This window comes from Lithobates pipiens, unplaced genomic scaffold, assembly GCF_037356315.1.
Source record: "Lithobates pipiens isolate NorthernLeopardFrog02 unplaced genomic scaffold, aLitPip1_a1.2 Scaffold_1, whole genome shotgun sequence".
NCBI classification, from domain to species: domain Eukaryota; kingdom Metazoa; phylum Chordata; class Amphibia; order Anura; family Ranidae; genus Lithobates; species Lithobates pipiens.
The window spans coordinates 159,851,393-159,873,225 of record NW_027507685.1 but is presented as its reverse complement, the minus strand read 5'-3'; the positions used below and the strand labels follow the sequence as shown (position 1 = coordinate 159,873,225).

Here is a 21,833-nt window from a genome sequence, read left to right as displayed (position 1 = left end):
ACCTTTTGTTATTCTGAATAAATCCCTGTGGTTTTATAATTATCAGTCAGCTGTGGCACCTGCAGGGCACTGATCAGGAAAGGTTCTGGGCCTGCATCCCTTTAAATGTGACGAGTTATTGAGAGTATCTCAACCAAAGTGACATTTTTTGTTGCAGGGATGCTGAAATCTGACTTGTATCTTAAGCCAGGTATACACTATACAATTTTCTTTAGATTATTTTCATTTAGATTTACCAAAACCATATAATATGAGGTCAAACCTAAACACTTTCAATTTGTATGCAATCAGGCAGGCCCTTGCACTACATAGTTGAAGGTAAATCTAAAGGAAATTGAACAGCAAAAGTTGTATAGTGTGTATCCATCTTTAGTGTAGATGTCTGGGAAAATCAGTGAGTCAATTGCTCAACCAAGAAATTATGTTTTTGAGGGGCGTTCTGTACACTTTCTGTGTACAGAACACCTCCAGGTAGCCATATTACAATTCATTTTCAGAAGCTGCATATTAAAAAGGAAAGGTCATTTTTAATAACATTCAATTACAATATGACTTGTGTCGCAATTGTATATGCTGCATTATTTTTTCTTAGCTTTTTTTTTTTTTTTTTTTTCACGAAAGTGGAGTTACCCATAAACCTCCAAATTCAAAATGGTTTCTTCACAGTAAAAGCTGGGAAAATGTGGAATAGACTCTCTTAAGAGGTGATTCTTGCCAGCATTCCTTTCTAAATGCACAAAATGTATCTGGATGCTAATATGTATAGGTAAAGTTTATCCAGAGAATATCCGATTGCCTCTTGGGCGATCAGTAAGGAATTTGTTTCGCCTGCTGGAGAATTTTTTTATTTTTTTTGTCTTCCTCTCAATCAACTGTGTGTATAGGGTTGTAGAGCTTTTTGATTTGTGTGTGTGTTTTTTTTTTTTTATCTCTGTGGATTGAACTGGATAGACTTTTTTTTAGAAGATTAACTATGTTGCACTTTGCAATCCATTTTGTCTGCATAATCATGCCTTCACTTTACTCACATCTGATCAAAGTCCCATATGTACCCAATTATTTCTCCCCTTACTATGTACATCAGACACTTCACCCTCTCACTTTACTGCCTACTGGTTTTCCTTCAGCATCTCAACCTGGTAGCTGGATCCCACTGTTTATTATCCCTGGGCTCACTTTGATTCATCCTTATGGGTACTTAGCCTGACAGCTGAGCTGTATTCATGGGCAGGCTGTTTCATTATCATCAACCGTCAAATTAACTTATGTCTGGAGTTCATAAGTGCCTTTGCCTAGCTGTTATGTTGACCCGTTAACCTTATGCCCCGTACACACAAGCGCAATTTCCGTTGGAAAAATCTTGGATGGGCATACCCACGGTCACACAAAAGTTCTCCTGAACTTTCGACCGTCAAGAACGAGGTGACATACAAGCTGAGAAAATTAAGTTCAAATGCTTCCGAGCATGTGTCAAATTGTTTCCGAGCATGCATAGGAATTTCGCGTGTCGGAATTGCTACAGATGATCAGAATTTTTGATCTGAATTTTTTTTCCGACCAAAAAATAGAGAACCTGCTCTCAATCTTTTGCCAGCAAAAGTCCAATGGAGCATACACATGGTCGCATTTTCCAACCAAAACCTCTCATCTGACTTTTTCTGGCGGAATTTCCGATCGTGGGTATGCGGCATTATACACTGAGTCTGTGACCCGAAGGCACACAGATCAGAAAATATGTAGAACAGAACTTTAGATGTTGCTTTCTTGAAGGAGGTTGCCATTTAAAAATATTCATTTGTATATTTTTATCTACAGTCTTGATTTCAGCTTTACCAAGTTAGGAATACTGTCTTGAAATTGGACAACTTGAAAGCTACACATCTACAGCTTTCTGTCTGTATATAACTACAATTCCCAGCCTGCTGGAAATCAGAAGAAAATTGTTAGATCCAGCATGCTGTCATTTGTAGCTCAAAAACAGCTGCTACACCACAGTTTACCCCTTTTATATGTTATAACTGGCAGGCGTGCATTTCTGTTGTCAGCCAGATGCTGAATTTAGCTTCCAAATCACTTGTATTGTTTTCAGACAATACATTTCCCGGCTACAAAACTTTTGTTGATATTTATGTTTTTCCTAAAACAATCAATTTAATCTCACACTATCAATGTCTCATGCCAACCTTCATCTCACTAATTTGTGTTGAGCTCCCATCCAGCCAGAGAATGTTATCGTTTTTCCTGCTGTGTCTGAAATAAGTTGCCGTACAGGCCTTCGTTTGAGTACTATACAGCTTCTCGAAAACATCAGGAAGCTGTAACAACTTTTTAACGAGCTCTAATAAAACAAGCCAAAGGAGGTTTACAAAAAACCTTTACCTTACATTAGTTAGAAGCTTGAAAGCCCAGAAATATATGCTCCAGCTAATGAGATCATCAAATGCGGCTCAGAAATATAAACTAAATAACACAATATATATCACCCTGTGGATTTAAAACATAAAGATTTGTTATTTGTTGTTAAAAAAAAATAGTAAAATTTAAATGGAAAGCTCATTTTTGCTATACTTATTAACTCTTGGGCTTGAGTCTGTCTGTGACTTTCACTAAGACTTGGAAACTGGTGAAAAATGTTATACGGCCTAATCTCTAGGTACGATATTTACACCTATTTTCAGTGAGCGATTTCATATAAACTTATATATTGTATGTTAACAAAGTTTGGAGTGTGTTAAGGCAAGTTTGTCAATGAATCTCCTTTAAACTGGCTAGTTATTGTAGTAGAAGGTACAAGGAAAATGTGGCGTGTGATAGTTCCAAACTTGGGGTATTTTATATCTTTAGGATTACAGAATCCCAATAAATTGTCCAGTGTATCCCCATACCTCTTCACCAGACTGAAAAATCATCTCCTCAAGTCCTACTAGGTACCAGTATGACTTTAAAATAAATCAATATAGGAACAGCTGAAAGAAAGTCATAAGGATTTAATCACATGTATATGTATATCTTGCGCTACCTAGTGTGTTCAAATTGTGTCAACTATCAAAAAATAAATATGATTCAGGATCAATTAATATTATTGCATAAGAAATTAATGGGTTGCTGCAAGCATCAAATTGTGTTCAACCAATTCATAAAATGTAAATAAAAATAAACGCTGTGCTACCAATCCTCAAAACATAAATATGTCACCACATACTGGAAAATGACATCACAACTCATACATAAATGTGAAATCAAATTGCCACTTAATAAAAAAATATATAGTCCAATGTTAATAAAACATAGCAAAATAGTGACAGTTCATCAAAAGTGATCATGACTTCAACAGCTCCAATAAATCTACTGAACTCTCACAATTTCATTTCCGCAATCAGTGGGAAATAGGGCTAATGGTGTGAAGTACACGCATGTAAAATCTCATCCAGCTTGCTTCTCTCGCATCTGTTTCATGTCAGGACCCCCAGGGCATCTGTAGTGTGGCTTCCCACTCGCTAGAGTACTCCTATCTACTTAGATGTTCCTCCAGAGTTATGGGGTTATAGTCCCTTTAAAAGAATCTTACCCAGGTGTTATAAGCCCTGTCAGTTTTTTTTTGGTCATATGTGTCTTATGGAGATTTACCTTTGCTTCCTGTCCTATAGCCAAAAAAGGAAACGAGGGGAATACCTTGGGTTCCACCAGGTCACCAGAACTGTCCCCCTTGGAAGATTTTTCCTCTATTGCTTTCTGGTGACAACCTAACATTTTGGGTCGGGGGCGGCACAGACCGCAATAACAACCTGACAGTGTTCCAATCCTTTTCCACGCTATCCAAAACTAAATATACGTATATACTGTTAACCTCAGTTCACGTGATGCACCTGGAATAGTATGTTGGGCAATCATGTTTTTCCTTTTAGATCTACGGCCAGATTAGTTATTCTTTGTAGACTTAAATGATTATAAACAATCAACTGGTAAAACAACCCATTCAGTTTAAAGGAGAAATAAAAGTTAAAACAGTTGTGTAATGATATAATATATATATATATATATATATATATATATATATATATATATATATATATATATATATATATGTAAATACTTGTTTCCCCTTTTTTATAAGTGATCACATTCCCTTTGTTCTCAGCTGCATAAGGGCTGGGAGGAGAGCAAAGCAACTGATCTTCCCAGTGAAAGGTGGGAGGAAGGTAGTTCCCAGCACAGCTAGTGAACCAACCACGGTGTGTTCTCCTGTTTATGTTGGCCATACAATATACAAAAAATTGTTTGAAAATCTGTCATTTGGACTGTTATTTGGGCACAAATAGAAAATCATTTTTAACTTTTCAGAGCCGGAAAATCAAAGAAACAGGTTGGAAAATTCTGCCAAACCAAAAAAAAATTGAAAGGTTAATGTATTTCTCGACTGTTAAATATTGAAATGTTTGCACTGGGCATATTTGACATTGAACGATTTATCGGTCAAAATTTGTTTGTTATTGGTAAAGTGTCTGCACTAATCTTTATCTTTATCTTTATTTTCTTTTTATTTAGGGGCTGTATATTTGGGTTGCTGTAGCTGTCGATATAATTAGTTTATTATTGTTAAGGTTTGGGGAGGGGGAGGACTGGCTGCCTGTTTCTCGGTCACTGTTTTCTCCAACCCCCACATAGGACTGCGCCCGATTACCAGCTCTTCGCTGGTGGGCGTAATAGCACTATTGTGCTGTAAATTTAGTAATGTGCTGTTCTCCTTCTGAGAACTAGCTCTTGGGGTTTTTTTTTTTTTTTTTTTTTTTTTTTTTTTTTTTTTTTTTCTCTTTCTCTGTTTTGGGTTTTTTTTTTCCTACTGGATTACAGTCCCTGACTTGGGACTTTTACCTGGGATCCATGGAGACAGTTAAGATTCTCTCCCTGAATGCGAAGGGTTTAAATGTCCCGGAAAAGAGGCGCATGCTGCTGCAGGACTTACGCCGGCTTAAAATAGACCTGGCTTTAATTCAAGAGACCCATTTTCGGAGTGGGAGTCTGCCCCTCTTGCGCAGTAACCTGTACCCAACTGTGTATCACTCTACTAATGCGACCTCTAAGTCCAGAGGTGTCTCTATTTTAATTGCCCGACATGTCCCCTGGAAATGTTTAGAAGTAAAAATGGATCAGGAAGGGAGATCTTTGTTTCTTAAAGGTTTAATTGGGGAAGTGGCTGTCACGTTTGCGAACATATATGCACCCAACTCTAGCCAAGACCATTTTATCTCTAAGACGTTGTCTACTTTACAGATGTTTGCCTCAGGCCAATTGATAGTTGGAGGAGACTTTAACATACCACTGATACCTACGGAGGATACATCTTCCGGAGCCTCCTCCATTACCCCAAGTGTCAGGCATCGTATTGTACGCTCCATACATAGAGCACAGCTGATTGATGCGGGGAGGTTACTCCACCCGTCAGAGAGAGACTATACATTCTACTCTTCGCCCCATAGACAGTATTCAAGAATTGATTACTTTTTTATCCCTCACGACTACTTGCATGCTTTGAGAGATGCTTCAATCGAACCAATTACGTGGTCAGATCATGCCCCCATTTTAATATCCTATTCCTTAATGGACGGTGGCACTGCTAAGACACGGAATTGGAAGCTGAATGAAAGTTTGTTGCAGGATAAGGAGGTGCTCGAGGACGTTGTCAGGGAATTAGATCAATATTTCGTATTTAATGATACCCCTGACAGTAACCCAGGAATAGTGTGGGAGGCACATAAGGCGGTTATTCGAGGGGTACTGATCAAGCATGGGGCCCGTATCAAGAAGATACGCATGGCAAAGATGAAAGGTTTACTTTGTGACCTGCATAGAGCTGAGGCTAGGCATAAGCATATTCAGACTTTAGCAGGCGAAACAGAAATTAGGATCCTGCGGAATAAAATTACTGACTTAATGCAATTTCAAGCGAAAGCAGCCTTACAAAAATGCCAACGAATTACATACGAGTCTGGTAATAAGTGCGGTAGAATCCTAGCTCAAACGTTAAAAGAACAAGCACTTGCTAATTACGTGCCCCATATTAGGACCCCCCATAACCAGAAAGCCATTCTCCCACGGGAAATAGCGGGGGAATTTAAAGAATATTATGGCGCTTTATATAACCTACAAACCCCTGTGCCTCCTCACACTCACATCGAGGACTATTTATCTGCCTCCAATATGCCCAAGCTGTCCGAGGAGGATAGAAGGGCACTAGATGAACCTGTCACCCAGAAAGAGCTGCAGGAGGTGGTAAGAGGGATAAAGATAGGGAAGGCCCCGGGACCAGATGGGTTTACGGCCCTATATTATAAAATGCTACTACCGTCATTGGGGAATTTTATGCTTAAATTCCTCAACTCGTTGGGGATAACACAGTTACTCCCAAGGGAATCCCTGCTTGCTCATATTACAGTAATCCCTAAGGAGGGCAAGGATCCCTCACAATGTAGCAGTTATAGACCGATCTCACTACTTAATACAGATCTGAAGATATTTACGAAATTATTGGCATCAAGAATACAAGGCCTTCTCCCGTCACTGATCCACTTGGACCAGGTGGGCTTTGTGCCCACCAGGGAAGCACGAGACAATACGATTAGAGTGCTTAATCTTTTACATATAGTTAACGATACCAAGACCCCCTGTGTTTTTCTAGGGACGGACGCGGAGAAGGCCTTCGACAGGGTGAATTGGAGATTCATGACGTCTGTTTTGCGTTATGTGGGTTTCGGCGAGAGGCTATTGGATTGGATTGGCTCTATTTACTCTAACCCGATAGCCCGGGTTCGGGTTAATGGAGTTCTGTCCGAACCTTTTGAGATACATAACGGCACCCGTCAGGGATGCCCTTTGTCCCCTCTCCTTTTCGCCCTGTCGTTGGAGCCTTTTCTATGCAAGGTGCGAGCCAATTCTAACATTATGGGGATTTCAGTGGGAGATAAACAATATAAAATCGCTGCATATGCAGATGATATGTTATTTTCCTTGATTAACCCAACGATATCTCTTACCAATCTGATGCAGGAATTCAGGGAGTATGGCGATATCTCTAATATGAAGATTAATTTCCATAAATCTGAGGCAATGGGTATAGGTCTTCCCCAGGGCCTTATAGTAAGACTTCATCAGGATTTTAATTTTAAATGGACCCGGACAGCCCTGAAATATCTGGGAACGTATATTCCGCCAACTATATCCCAAGTGTATGCTTTAAATTTTCCACCACTACTACGGACAATTCGGGCCCTGTTGGTTAAATGGAATAAAGGTCTGCATTCTTGGCTGGGTAGATGCAACATCGTGAAGATGTGCATCTTACCTAAGTTTCTTTACCTTTTGCAAGCATTGCCGGTCAAGATCCCTTCTCATTATCTTTTACAGACTAGGAGGTTGATATCTAATTATATTTGGGCTTATAAACGACCGAGACTTAACTATCAACAATTGACCCGTCCTAAACAACAGGGAGGCTTAGCGATACCGGATCTCCGTAATTACTACCAGGCCATTCATTTGACTAGATTGATTGACTGGAACAGACACTACGATAGCAAATTGTGGACCCAGCTGGAGCAGGCCCAAATAGGAGTAGCATTGAACAGGGCTCCTTGGTGCCATAGTAGATTACCAAACAAGGTGAAAAACCATCCTCTTATAGGAATAACTTCAAGTATTTGTGCGTCTCTCTTTACGAGTGCTGGGCTTGTTTCACGGACTTCCCCACTTTGCCCAATTTTAGGCACCCCGGAGTTTTCTCCCGGGGTCACGGAACCAGTATTCCGCTCCCTTAGGATTTCTGGGATTTATCAGGTATCCCACTTTTTGAAGGGGGACAAATGGGTGACTACCACTGATCTAATGGACCCGGCGGGTCCATTTAAATTAGATTTTTGGAAAGCAATCCAACTGAATCACTTTTTAGGGTCCCTGGCTCCCCCTGACAGCTATAACCAAAGTCTGACTTGTTATGAAGCTTATTGCTCGGAGAGAGGGGCTATGCCCCATGCCTTATCTGCCACATACCATATATTGACCGTTGCACCGGACGATAGTGGACCGAACTGCCTGAGGGCCTGGGAGAGGGATATGCGGTGCAGATTCTCGATACGCCAAAAACAAAATATCTTATTTTTCACACATAAATCCTCCATTTGTTCAAGAACACAGGAGACCAATTTTAAAATCGTAACCAGGTGGTACAATACCCCGGCGAAGCTGCATCGGGCCTATCCGACATCTTCAGACAGATGTTGGCGATGTCGGCGGGAAGAGGGTACGATCCTCCACGTCTTCTGGTCATGCCCACTTTTAGAGCGGTTCTGGAAGACAGTGGGGGATACGATCACTAAGTTTACCGATATTCCGGTTCCGGAGGGCCCTGCCTTTTATCTCCTTCATGCCACGAACATGTCCCGCAAGAAATATCAGACCTCGGTGCTTCGGCATCTTTTAGATGCCGCTAAAGCATGTATTCCACTGCGTTGGAAGAATACTCACCCACCAACTATTGGTATGTGGTTGAGAAGGGTAGAGGACATTAAGAGAATGGAAGACTTAATTTTGACGTACAGGGGACAGAACGAGCAATTTATTAAGACATGGTCAAAATGGAATAAATTTATATCCTCGCGTGCGGGTAGGGCACTTCTGGATGGGGATGCCCTGAGTGATGCCCCGAATGGTGGAGGACACCCCTTGGGTATAGATTATTGACAGAATGTACAGATTATCATGGAGAATTAGGTGCCCGGTATAGGCTGTTTGATACAGGGGGACAGTCCTGCCTACATGGATCTCATGGATCTTTTCCCTTGAGTTACCCTTTTCTTTTCCCAACCCCCCACCCCCCCCCCTTTTTTTTTTTTTTTTTTTTTTTTTTCTCCTCTCTTTTGTCTAAGGCTTTGGGCCTGGGGGGTACGTCAGGGTGCCCTCCACGCCCAGGACTTTTTTTTCTATATATAGGTTTGAAATCTGGATGGGTTCTATGGGGCTGATTAGTGTTTGTGGAATAATTGTGCCAAGGGCATTTGGCCTTCCTGGTATGGAACTGGAGACCCTACTATGAGAAGGCTCTTCCTTTGGGAGCTATGGAAGGAGTTGTCTAGATGGGTTAGAGATGCTAGATGTTCTATAGTGGCATGATGTATGGCCATTTGCTATAATATCGATTTACTTTGTATGCCGATTGGTTCATTGTTTTATTTACTTGTTTTGTTCCTTATTTTCCTGTCCTATGAATAAAATATAAATTTGCAAAATTTGGTCATTACATTATGGCACTATTGTTTGCTCTCATGGGTGTTCGTTATCCGAAAAAAGGTTTGAACGATTTTTCTTTTACAAAAGTTTTATTGTCATATATGCCAATAGAACAGGTTTACAACTGAGTAACATAACATGTGGTATACATGGTAATTCAGGGCTTAACTGCCTCTATCAACATAGAAGAAACAGATCCGAGACCCGGGTCATACCGGGGTGTTTGTGGATCTATAATAGGAGTGTTTAATACACCACATTGTAACCTGATGGTTAGCATCCTCGAGAAGATGATCACATTGAAGAGAAAGAGTGGATAAGGGAAGTGGCCAGGAGAAAAGGAATAATTGGTAGATCTATGGAAAAGGGAAAAAGAACAGCGTGGAGCAGGGGGACAGAGGGAGAAGGGGAGCAGAGGGGGGGGGTAAGGGGTCCAGGTTTGAATGTTTTTTCATATAGTGTATGGCCAGCAATAGTATGGTTTGTAGAGGGAAGAAGAAGAGGGACTGGCAGGATCACCAGGGATTTCACACAAAGGAAGCAATACAAAGAGAACAAGAGACTTTCTTATACAAGTGCATGGCACATATCAGGAATGTGAAGTGTTGGATTTATATACTCTTTAAGTTGCCCATACACTAGTAGAATTTTATTAGAATATTTTTGAATTTTAAAAACATTCATTGGATTTTCTAATCGTTACTGGGGTCAGGTCAATCTTTGTTTTTATATTGTAGTGATGAGAACATTTGAAGAAGGATGGAAAACTTTTTTTGGAATGAACACATTTCTAACAGTGTATGTTTTTTTGTTTATAAAATTATATTCATTCCAAAACCAAACATTAATAGCAAAGAAATTTAAAAGTACTTTTAAATGACATTGGTCAAGTCATCAAATGTATTGAGAATTTTCGTAAGAATGTTTGTCAAAATATTCATAGGAATGATTGTTTGAAAAGCTACTAGTGTATAGTAAGCTTTATAGTGAAAGTATATATTTTGGCATGCTGCTTTTAGGAAAGAAATAAGGATAATCTGCTTTATACAGATCATTTTAAATACTGTAGTTATCGGTGTATAACACTTTTTTTACCCTGAAAATAGAGGGTAAACCGTGCCTGCATGTTATATGCTTTTTTACCAACAGGGGGCAGGGTTTGGGTGGTCCGCACCGGGTGCCACCTATTGGGAGGGTGTCTGGCCAGCCGCCCCACCTCTCCTGGCCATGGAACAGTAAACTCTAAAGTTCAAAAAACATTACTGCCAGCCCTTTGTCATATACCGCTCCTCCTGTGTAACTCTCAATGTAAATCTAAGCCTCTGAATCCCTTAATTAACGCCCCTCATTGTGGCTGCTCTCCTCCTCCCGCTCCTCCTCCTCCTCATGTGTACCTTTTGATTGGAGGAGGAGAGCGGTCACGTAAGCATCAATTAAAGAGAGGAGAGCAGTCACATGACCGGGTCCATGAGTGATAACAGTGTTAATGGAGGTATTTAGAAGCTTTGCTTTACAATGAGAGTGACACAGGAGGAGCGGTGTGAGAAGGGTCTGACAGTGTTAAATGTTCTCTACTTTAGCGTATACTGGCAGCACTGTCCCTGTCCCAGTGCTGGGAGTGCAGGGGGGGAGTCTTTATAATGAAAGGGGGCTGCGTGTTGTGCAGGGGGTCCATGTATTATGCAGGGGGGTGCGTATACTATGCAGGGGGTCTGTGTACTATGCAGGGGGTCTGTGTACTATGCAGGGGGGTCCGTGTACTATGCAGGGGGGTCCGTGTACTATGCAGGGGGGTCAGTGTACTATGCAGGGGGGTCCGTGTACTATGCAGGGGGGTCTGTGTACTATGCAGGGGTGTCCGTGTACTATGCAGGGGTGTCCGTGTACTCTGCAGGGGTGTCCGTGTACTATGCAGGAGGTCTGTGTATTATGCAGAGGGGGCTGTGTAAAGTTTTTTTTCCTGAAAAGTACCTCTTAATGTTAAGGTGCGTGCTATACGCCATTAAATACAGTAAGTTAAATTCTGGACTAACCTATTTTCCACTTGTGTGTGTATGTATAATCACCTATAAAATCTTCAATTTCTTACTTTGTTTTTCATATTAGAAAAACATTCCGCAAAGAAATCATATACTGAAAATCTTCCCTTTCATAGTTTATAGAACCTTGACAAAACCAGGTCTTATGCAAGTGTATATTTATAACACATATTTCTTGTGATGTGATCAGAAACCTTCTGAGAACCGAGACGGGCTGTTGAGTAGGTAAAGAATATCTGTGGCCTTTTTCTATGTACCCCCCACTGGATGAGTAACTAAACTAGTAAATTATTATAATGTATGCGGACATTTTCACATCAGTTTTGTCAATAGCAATGTCTCCCCCAGCATAAAGTATATCACAGAATGAGAATAAATAGCATTCATAAAACATTTATAAGTGTAGTACAAGTAGGGCTGAATGTTGGCAGTTTGTTATCCGAAAAATAAATTACCATACAAAAAACAAAACAAAAAAAACTAAAAGACCTTGGAGTAATATTACTTATGTGACTGTTGCGTTGGAATCTGACACTTATCCTTTGTGTGTGAGAATTCTTGTGAAATAATTATGGAAACTTCATGGGCGAACCTAAGTGAAACATTTCCAAAGATATATCAGGATCAGCATATAATTGGAGACGATGCGTGGAGCTCAGGCTGTGTGGACTGGTCCATTTTAATCCTTGAAGATCTTTTTTTTTTTTTTTTCCAAATCATATTTATGTGTTTCATACAATTTATAGCTGAGCTTTAGACAGATCTAACAACAAGATCAAGCAGCTCTTTATTTGTTAATGCTCTAACACCCATTAATATGCACGTTTTCATTCCATCCACTCTACAAAATATACAGGGAGGTTGATTTACTAAAGACACATATACTGTACACTGGAAGTACACTGCAAGTTTCTCTAGATCTGAGGGAAAGCTCTGAATTGAGAGGAAGCTCTGCTGATTTTTATCATCCAATTATGTGCAACCAAACATGCATTTTTGTATTTATTTTCCTTGCATGCAGTTGGGTATTTGGTGCAAAGTGAAGCTTAACCTCATTTACTAAGCTCTGGAGCAGTTGCAGTGCACAGTATATTTGCCTTTACTAAATCAGCCCCAAAGCAATTACTTGCACAGATAGGTATGACTCATAAGTGTTACTAAACCCAGAATAGTAAAATCAGTCAGTATATGCAGTAAAGCATGGTTATTATACTCACTGTGGAACATAATGGGTTAATCCTCTGCATTGTGTATAAAGGCTGTATGACTCTGTCTTCTCTGATCCACCCCTTCTTTAACTGACGCCAATCCATCTTGTGATAGAACAGAGCATTTGGAGTCAGGCTGCACATGCTCAGTTTGGTGTGTAACGCTAGAGCCTTTTTTTTTGTTTGTTTTTTTTTTTTTCTTGGGAAAGTGCATGCGGTCAGCACAGGGCCAATCAGCACTGTCCAGACAGAGGATCAATAAAAATGAAAACTCCTCCTACAATCTTTAAGCAGAGACCAAGCAAGTCACAGAACTGCTATATAATGCTGGTGAGAAAAGGTATTTAGCAGTTTATATTAGAGTTGCACAATTAATTGTCAAGAATTGTTATCGCAATCTTGACTAAAGTGTTTCACAATTCTTTCTATGCAAAGAATTCTCTCTGCTCTTCTGAAGCCACAGCTCTCAAAAGAAAGGAAGAGAAAGACTGGGCAGTCTGCCAAGAATCACAACATTTTTTATCAGTTGAACTTAAGTGTAAACATTGTAACAATCTGTCAATGGAATAGACTGTGTGTGTAAGTGAAAAAAGTTTAACCACTTAAACACTAAGGCCCCTTTCACACTGACGTCCCGTTCAGGCCCGCCTGTCAGTTTTTCAGGCGGACCTGAACGGGTGCTCCATAGAGCTCTATGGAGCGTCGGATGTCAGCGGTGACATGTCCGCTGACATCCGACCCGCTCCGATCCGAAAAAGTGTACGGAGGAAAAAGCTATTTTTCCATCTGTCTGCGGATCGGATCGGGTGACGACGGGTACTGCGGTCCGTCGTCATCCGATCTCCCATAGGGGAGAGCGGCGCTGTGACAGGTCCGTCCCTGCGCAGTATGCAGAGACGGACCTGTCATCTCCCTGCTCAGCGGGGATCGGCGGAGTGATCCCCGCTGAGCAAACGGATATCCACGGGGCGGATCAGAACTGATCTGCCCCGTGTGAAAGGACCCTAAACCTTTTTCTGACATTTGTTGATTTTAAGTTAAAATATTTATTTATTTTTGCTAGAAAATTACTTGCAACCCCCAAGCATTATATATATATATATATGTTTTTAGTAGACACCCTAGAGAATAAAATTGGTTGTTGCAATATTTACTCTATTTTACTCTATTTGCACAGCGGTCTTTCAATTAAAAAAATAAAATAAAATTACTTTAATGAATTAAAAAAAACTAACCAGTAAAGTTAGCCCTTTTTTTTTTTTTTTTTTTTTTTTTTGTAAAATGTGAAAGATTTTACGTCGCTAGAATCATGAGAGAATTGTGATCTTTTTATTCTAAGCAAAAAAAAATATGTGATTCTCATTTTGGCCAGAATCGTGCAACAAAAATAATTGTATTTCTATGTTCTGTGTACTGCGGGAGACCACATATAGTGAATGCAGGGTCCTGCGTTTAGGAACACTTTAAGGGTTCATTCAGACCTGTCTGGTTTGATGCAGAGCATTAACAAATGCTGCATCAATGCAATCCATTCATATAAATTATTTTTAATTGCTTCCTATCGGTGTAATATAACATTACACAGCGAACATGGGTGGGACTTAGTGGATTTCATCAGTAGATAATTAGAGGATCTCTGCAGTTTGTCCAGATTAAGGTTTTCAGTGCTTGTGGAAATGTCATTTTAACAAACTCTAAAGCCCTTAAGCTGGCCATAAATGATACCATTTTCTGTAGATTTACCTTTAACTATGTAGTGCAAGGGCCTGCCTGATTGCATACAAATTTAAAGTGTTTAGGTTTGATCCCATATTATATATATATATATATATATATATTTTTTTTTGCTGAAAGGGGGACATCAGAGGAAAGTTGAAAGCAATTTTCAGGAAAAACTTTACATGACAATCATTATCATGAGAGGCATAAATATCCATTGAGTGAGACTGAGTGTTGAATCACAAGTCACGTGGTGATTTGAATGTAGAATCTTTACTGGTGGTGTTTTAAATATTGGACAGTAAATATCTATTTGAAGCACAGCCAGCACTATTGCACTGGTTTTGTGGACTATTAAATTATGTAGGTTTATATGATTGTTTTTTTATTTTTTTTTGTCCTGAATTTTGGCATGTTTGTTACTTTTGGAAGGGGTAGATAAATCACAGCACCAGCTCAGATCTGCAATTTATTGTGGATGTGGTTTATGGTATGAGCATTAAGTCACCCTCTTAATACGTAGTGGGATATGCTACAGACATATAAACATAGTGTACTGTGGTATTTGGATGTCTGCCTTTACACACACATGAACTCCCAGTCTTAGTCCGTAGGGTTCAATACTGAGTTGACCTACCCTTTGCAGCTATGACAGCTTCAACCCTTCTGGGAAGGCTGTCCACAATTTCCCTCACCAAATTCTCACTACCTTGCCACATTGACAATTATATCATAAATGTAGTGGCCATAAAGGACCAAATATCTATCAAATATATTTGCCAAAATAAATAAGTCATCTTAGTAGCTTGTGAATATGTTTGTGTAACTGGAGGTAAAACTTACTCCGATAGCGGTACCAAAGATTTGTATGTAGAACCTATCAACTGAAAGTAGTTAAGATGTAAAATATAACTGGCAGCATCTAAACTAGTTGTCTACTATGATTTTTTTTTTTTTTTTCGCAAGGAAGTATTTTTGGGCAAAAAGGCCAATTTTGGTGATTTGGTATTGATGGACTCCTACAAATAGTCTTCATCCTACGTGTAGTTGCTCAGGGTTTCAAGCATAGTTCTATAATCCTTTATAAGCATGGACAACATTTTTGGTGCCTTTATAGCTCATGGAAACTATGTTTCATTTCATTGAAAAGTGATAAAAATTAAAGCATGTTTCTCATGTATACCTGCATGCCTATGCTATAGACTTTCTATTATATTCTGTGGGTTTGGTGTGCTTTCTGAAAGTGCACCACAACTCCTGTATTCAGGAGTGTACCACACCTGCAAGATGTAATAGAAGTCTATGGCTCAGTGCAGCTAAGGGGCTCAAGACAGTAAGGATCTGTTAAAATTTGCAGTTTGGGGTGCAGTAAAACCCCATAGTTCATTGTGGCCTGCAACTGGTTACCAAATCATTTAACCACTTGCTGACTGCTTTCCGTAGATATACTATGGCAAGGTGACTCAGCTGCGCAAACAAACGCACCTGTACGTCCGTCTGTGCATGAGATAATGTGGGTGTGCACGTGGGTCGGCTGTTCCTAGTAATCAGCAACAGTGATCTCTGTGTTGTCCAGTAAGCCCATCCCCCACACAGAACACACCCAGAGAACACAGTTAACCCCTTGATTGCCCCCTAGTGATAACCCCTTCCATGCTAGTATCATGTATATAGGGATCAGTGCATTTTTTTAGCACCGATCACTGTATTGGTCTCACTGGTTGCCAAAAAGTGTCACTTGGGGTCAGATTTGTCTGCAGAAATGTCGCAATCTCCCTAAAAATTGCAGCTTGCCACCCTTACCAGTAAAATCAATAAAAAAAAAATTAAAAGCCCCTAAATATATCTCCTATTTCTTTAGACGCTATAACTTTTGTGCAAACCAATCAATTCACACTTACTGCATTTTTTGTTGTTGTTTTTTTACCAATTATATGTAGAAGTATAATATATATATAAGAAAGTGTGAAGAGGTAAATTATTGGTTATTCTACAAAGATATTCCAAAATGGCCTGGACAGAATTATTGGTACCCCTAGAAAGATTTTACATAATTGTATCATAGCAATGTTTCAATTAATATATTTAATTAGAATCACACCTGTCTTTAATCTTATAATCAGTCCGCTTATTTAAATGGAAAAAAGTAGTTACTCTTCTCTACTGAACATGAACCAGAGAAAGCAAAGGGGAGGAGTTTTCTAAGAAGATCAGAGAAAATTATGGTGGCAATTTGGGCCTTGCAATGCCTCTTTCTCAAGGCCCCAAAACTGTTGTTTTTTATGCCCTATGTTGCACTGTCTTCACAAAAAAACTTTCAAAATGTATTTGAAGTGCTAATGACTTTATTTGAGCTGTCACTTTTTAAGAAATGGTGAGCTCAAAGGAAAAAAACCCTGGGAAAACTTCACTGTTGGAAGAAGAACATAAAAAAAACATACATATTGACAAGCCACAATACTTCTGCGAGAATGTATTTTGGCCAAATAGACAAAACTGGAATTTTTTGTCATCGGCATTATGTTCATAGACAAAATAATTAGACTTTCAAAGGAAAGAACACTTTACTTCCTGTGCATTTGGCACAAGGTATCTTGTGCGGGGTGCAATGAAATCTAGGACTATCCTGGAATTCTGGGCTGAAACAGATCATCAGTCACAGGTCCTCCAACAGAGTCCTCTAATGTGGTCTTCTATGAGCCCTTCAATATCTTTGAAAAGAGCTGAAACATACTGTGTGGAGAAGGCATCCTTCAATCCTGAGCCAGTTTGCTTAAGAAGAGTGTTGCACACGATCTGTTGGCAGGTGCAGCAGTCTTATTGAGAGAGACAGAAATTGTTTGTTTGTAATGAATGTCTAAAGGTTGTGCAACTAAACATTGGGATCTGGGACCCACATTTTTTTTTCCAATCTCCATTTCCATTTGTTTCATTCTGCATTAAGGTTAAAAAGCCTTCTGTGTGCTACTCCCCCCACAGGCCCCCCCTTTACTTACCTGAGCCCAATATTAATCCAGCGCTGTGCCCCAGAGCAGTGGCTCTCTTCACTCTCTCCCTCCTTACATGGAAAACTGATAACAGCAGGAGTCATTGGCTCCTGCTGCTGTCAATCAAATCCTGTGACGAGGGAGGGGGTGGGGCTAAGCCACACTGTCTGTTTCTATGGACACAGGCAACACAGCTTGGGATATGAGCCTGCAGATATGCCACAATAGGAAGCAGCTTCCTACGGTTGCACACTGAGAAGAGGGGGAGCCAGGAGCGCCAGTGGACCACCCTACAAGTGGAGAATCAGGGTTGTTCTGTGCAAAACTGTTTCTGTTTCAAGTTCAGAGAAAATTGTAGGTTCTTCTTTTTTTAATGGAAGGATACCACCAAATTTGTCCATTGTTATATAAAGGCAGACTTGTGAGAGCATTTTAATCTGTTTTCAATAATAAATTTGCACTTGCAGTATGGAGCAAATTCTGCTGCCTTGGAACTCCCACTTTCCTCTCTCTTACCTGGCTGCAGCACTGATTTCACAGTAAAATATGTCTAGCTATAGGACTACCCCTGCTATGCTTCCTATTATGTGTTTTAATGCCTCAGTGCCAGAGTATATTGTTTATTATTTTAATGAGAATGAAAGATTTAAAAGATGAAGAACGACTTTTGAAATTACATTTTCTTGTTAAAGCTGATAATAAATGTGGTTTTAGCGATAGGATTTAGGTCCGCTTTGACAAATTGTTAGTATATTCTGTATTTTTCATATATTAAAAAATGGAATTGTTGCTTTCTATAAAACAGTGGGTGAAGGGTTTGAGCATAGGCTCAGATTTGCATGTTGCCCAATGTGAATGGGATTGTCCAGAGTTTTTTTTTTTTTTTTTTTCGTTAGAAAGATTCTACAGTTCTACAACCAGAATATGTATGCATGACCTGATGCTATTTAACATTTGTAGGCTTCTTAAAGTGTACCTGCACCTTTTGTTCAGACACTTATGTAAGAGGACCCCCACTACCAGCCTGCCTCCAAACTTGCATCAGAAGATCTTGGGTGTAATGCAGGGTTCTTATGGACAGTCTGTGTGACAGTCTACCTTGTATGAACAGGCATTTGCACTCTGACAGGAAGACTCAAAGAACAACCTAGAGTGCTCAACAGCACCCTGGTAGTTCATTGAGAACTACAAGCCGACATCGGCAAAGGCTTTTCACAGAACACTGAATGAATGACACGGCCAGGCGCCATCAAGTCGGCGTATCAGAGGGGTGCAGGTGCTGGTGCATCTGCATTTCCGTGAATATTGGTGTAACATATTACAAAAGGTGAACTTATCCTTTAAGTTTCACATGTCTACCCTAAACAAAATGTTGTTGGAAAATATATCGCCTTTTGTGTGCTGTGGAGATTTAGTTTCTTTAGGTTTTCAGTTCATATAGTAACATAGTATTAATATCCTCCTAGATAAAAGTAAGATCAAATAAACTGTTTATTGATAGGCTTTACTTCTTGCAGGAGGAACCAATCACATTTTGTGAGGAGACCTTTGTGTCCCACCGTTCCAGTGGAATGAGACCATTTCTTCAAAATGCAATTCAGCTGCAGCTTTTTAAACAGGTGCGTTCAAGTACTATATTCTAACAAAAGAGTAAAAAAAAAAAAAATTAAATGGCAGGGCTAATTAAAGAAACAATATGACATTTGTGTCTCTTTAGTTCATAGATGGACGCCTTGACCTGCTGAACACAGGAAATGGATTTAGTGATGTATTCGAGGAAGAGATTAATATGGGAGAATATGCTGGTAAGGAATTTTGGAAAGTAAATCTATCATTTATGTTTGAGCCAATGAGGAGAGAGTGGGGGCGGGCCTGAGCTGCACTCTGTGTGTGACTGGACAATGTCCATTTACAGAAGTACAGCTAAGGATCCAGCCTACTTGAGTGCATTGATACAGTGGCAGCGAGCAAAAAGGCAGAGCCTTATCGCTGTGGTGAGTTTCAGTAACAGGCATATACAGTGGTGTGAAAAAGTGTTTGCCCCCTTCCTCATTTCCTGTTCCTTTGCATGTTTGTCACACTTAAGTGTTTCGGAACATCAAACCAATTTAAACAATAGTCAAGGACAACACAAGTAAACACAAAATGCAATTTGTAAATGAAGGTGTTTATTATTAAAGGTGAAAAAAAATCCAAACCATCATGGCCCTGTGTGAAAAAGTGATTGCCCCCTAAACCTAATAACTGGTTGGGCCACCCTTAGCAGCAACAACTGCAACCAAGCGTTTGCGATAACGTGCAATGAGGCTTTTACAGCGTCCTGGAGGAATTTTGGCCCACTCATCTTTGCAGAATTGTCCTAATTCAGTTACATTAGAGGGTTTTCGAGCATGAACGGCCATTTTAAGGTCATACCACAACATCTCAATAGGATTCAGGTCAGGACTTTGGCTAGGCCACTCCAAAGTCTTCATTTTGTTTTTCTTCAGCCATTCGGTGGTGGACTTGCTGGTGTGTTTAGGATCATTGTCCTGCTGCAGAACCCAAGTTCGTTTCAGCTTGAGTACACGAACAGATGGTCGGACATTCTCCTTCAGGATCTCTTGGTAGACAGCAGAATTCATAGTTCCTTTTATCACGGCAAGTCTTCCAGGTCCTGAAGCAGCAAAACAGCCCCAGACCATCACACTACCACCACCATATTTTACTGTTGGTATAATGTTCTTTTTCTGAAATGCAGTGTTCCTTCTACGCCAGATATACTTGGACACACACCTTCCAAAGAGTTCCACTTTTGTCTCATCGGTCCACAGAATGTTGTCCCAAAAGTCTTGGGGATCATCAAGATGTGTTGTGGAGAAATTGAGACGAGCTTTGATGTTCTTTTTGCTCAGCAGTGGTTTTCTCCTTGGAACTCTGCCATGCAGGCCATTTTTGCCCAGTCTTTTCCTGATGGTGGAGGCATGAACGCTGACCTTAACTGAGGCAAGTGAGGCCTGCAGTTCCTTGGACATTGTTGTGGGGTCTTTTGTGACCTCTTGGATGAGTCGTCGCTGCGCTCTTGGGGTAATTTTGGGCGGCCGGCCACTCCTGGGAAGGTTCACCACTGTTCCATGTCTTCGCCATTTGTGGATAATGGCTCTCACTGTGGTTCGCTGGATTCCCAAAGCTTTGGAAATGGCTTTATAACCCTTTTTAGACTGATAGATCTCAATTACTTTCTTTCTCAATTGTTCCTGAATTTCTTTGGGTCTCGGCATGATGTGTAGCTTTTAAGGATCTTCTGGTGGACCTTACTGTGTCAAGCAGCTCCTATTTAAGTGATGCCTTGATTGTGAACAGGTGTGGCAATAATCAGGCCTGGGTGTGACTAGAGAAATTGAACTCAGGTGTGGACAACCACAGTTATAGTATGTTTTAACAAGGGGGGCAATCACTTTTTCACACAGGGCCATGATGGTTTGGATTTTTTTTCACCTTTAATAATAAACACCTTCATTTACAAATTGCATTTTGTGTTTACTTGTGTTGTCCTTGACTATTGTTTAAATTGTTTTGATGTTCCGAAACACTTAAGTGTGACAAACATGCAAAGGAACAGGAAATGAGGAAGGGGGCAAACACTTTTTCACACCACTGTACATGTGTATGAGGTTTGAGTAAGCGCTGAATTTAGCGTGAAACGTGTCACCTTTTATTTTTTCTGCAATGTAATTTTAATGCTCCAATAAATAAACCAAGGAGTGCAGCGATATTCCGGATTTGTGCATGTTACTGAATTTTACAGATGAGCTGTGAGGCACCTTTGGTTCCAGTTCACAACTTGTGAGAGTCAGTCACTCACCTTGAGCGGCATTATCGCTTTACGGATCTCGGGGCCTGTGAGATGTTGAGAGCAAGATGTGGGGGATGTTGGTCAGACACAGTAGTGTGAGCATTGGTGTGCAGGGGGAGGAGGAAGGAAGGGTCAGCTCCATTGATGAGAGCAGGAAAGCACAGTGATGGGGAGGTTTCCGACATGGTGGAGAAAATGGGTTGCTGTCTCGGTGGTGGTGAGGTAACTCCCTGCCAGCAGCAGTGGTCATGCAGAGTGGTCGTTGGTGATGTCATATGATCTACTGAAGAGAGTTGCAAGTAGTTTTTTTTTCCATTTTTTTTTATTGTGCACATGAATATTATTCATACAGTACATCAGACAGGGGTTACATCCAAATCAATGAAAAAGCCAACATCCATTAATCGCAATAACGTTGTACATATCAATGTTCTCTTAGCTGAGCCAACCAGGACTCCACCGTTATACACTGGAGTGTAAGTGTTTTTCTTCATTTTTTTGTTAAAAAACAACATTAAACCAGAACCAAAAACCAGTCAGATACCCCAACTGAGAAACCCTCTCTCCCCAGGGGATGTCTGCATCCAGTGTTGTACTAGATATGATACAAAAACCCAACTCCATCCACATTAAAAGAAGTATACTATCTTCCCATTGTCATATTTTTCAAAAAGTCAAAGTGGTCTTAAGCACTCTAATGGTCTTCACCCCTCCTCTTCCATCGTATTCTCAGAGTCAACCCACCAAAACCATACCTTCCTAAACT

General features: G+C 40.2%; 1 protein-coding gene across 4 annotated transcripts in view; it reads left to right on the top strand.

Moving 5' to 3' along the window:
- DENND1A (DENN domain containing 1A) overlaps window positions 1–21,833 on the top strand; it is a 1,535,852-nt gene that overhangs the window by 1,207,931 nt on the left and 306,088 nt on the right. For all 4 annotated transcript variants that reach the window (XM_077478826.1, XM_077478827.1, XM_077478824.1 and 1 more), the window contains exons 14-15: window positions 18,750–18,851; window positions 18,950–19,037. In XM_077478826.1, the coding sequence (XP_077334952.1) occupies window positions 18,750–18,851; window positions 18,950–19,037 (190 nt within the window). The remainder of the gene's footprint in view (window positions 1–18,749; window positions 18,852–18,949; window positions 19,038–21,833) is intronic.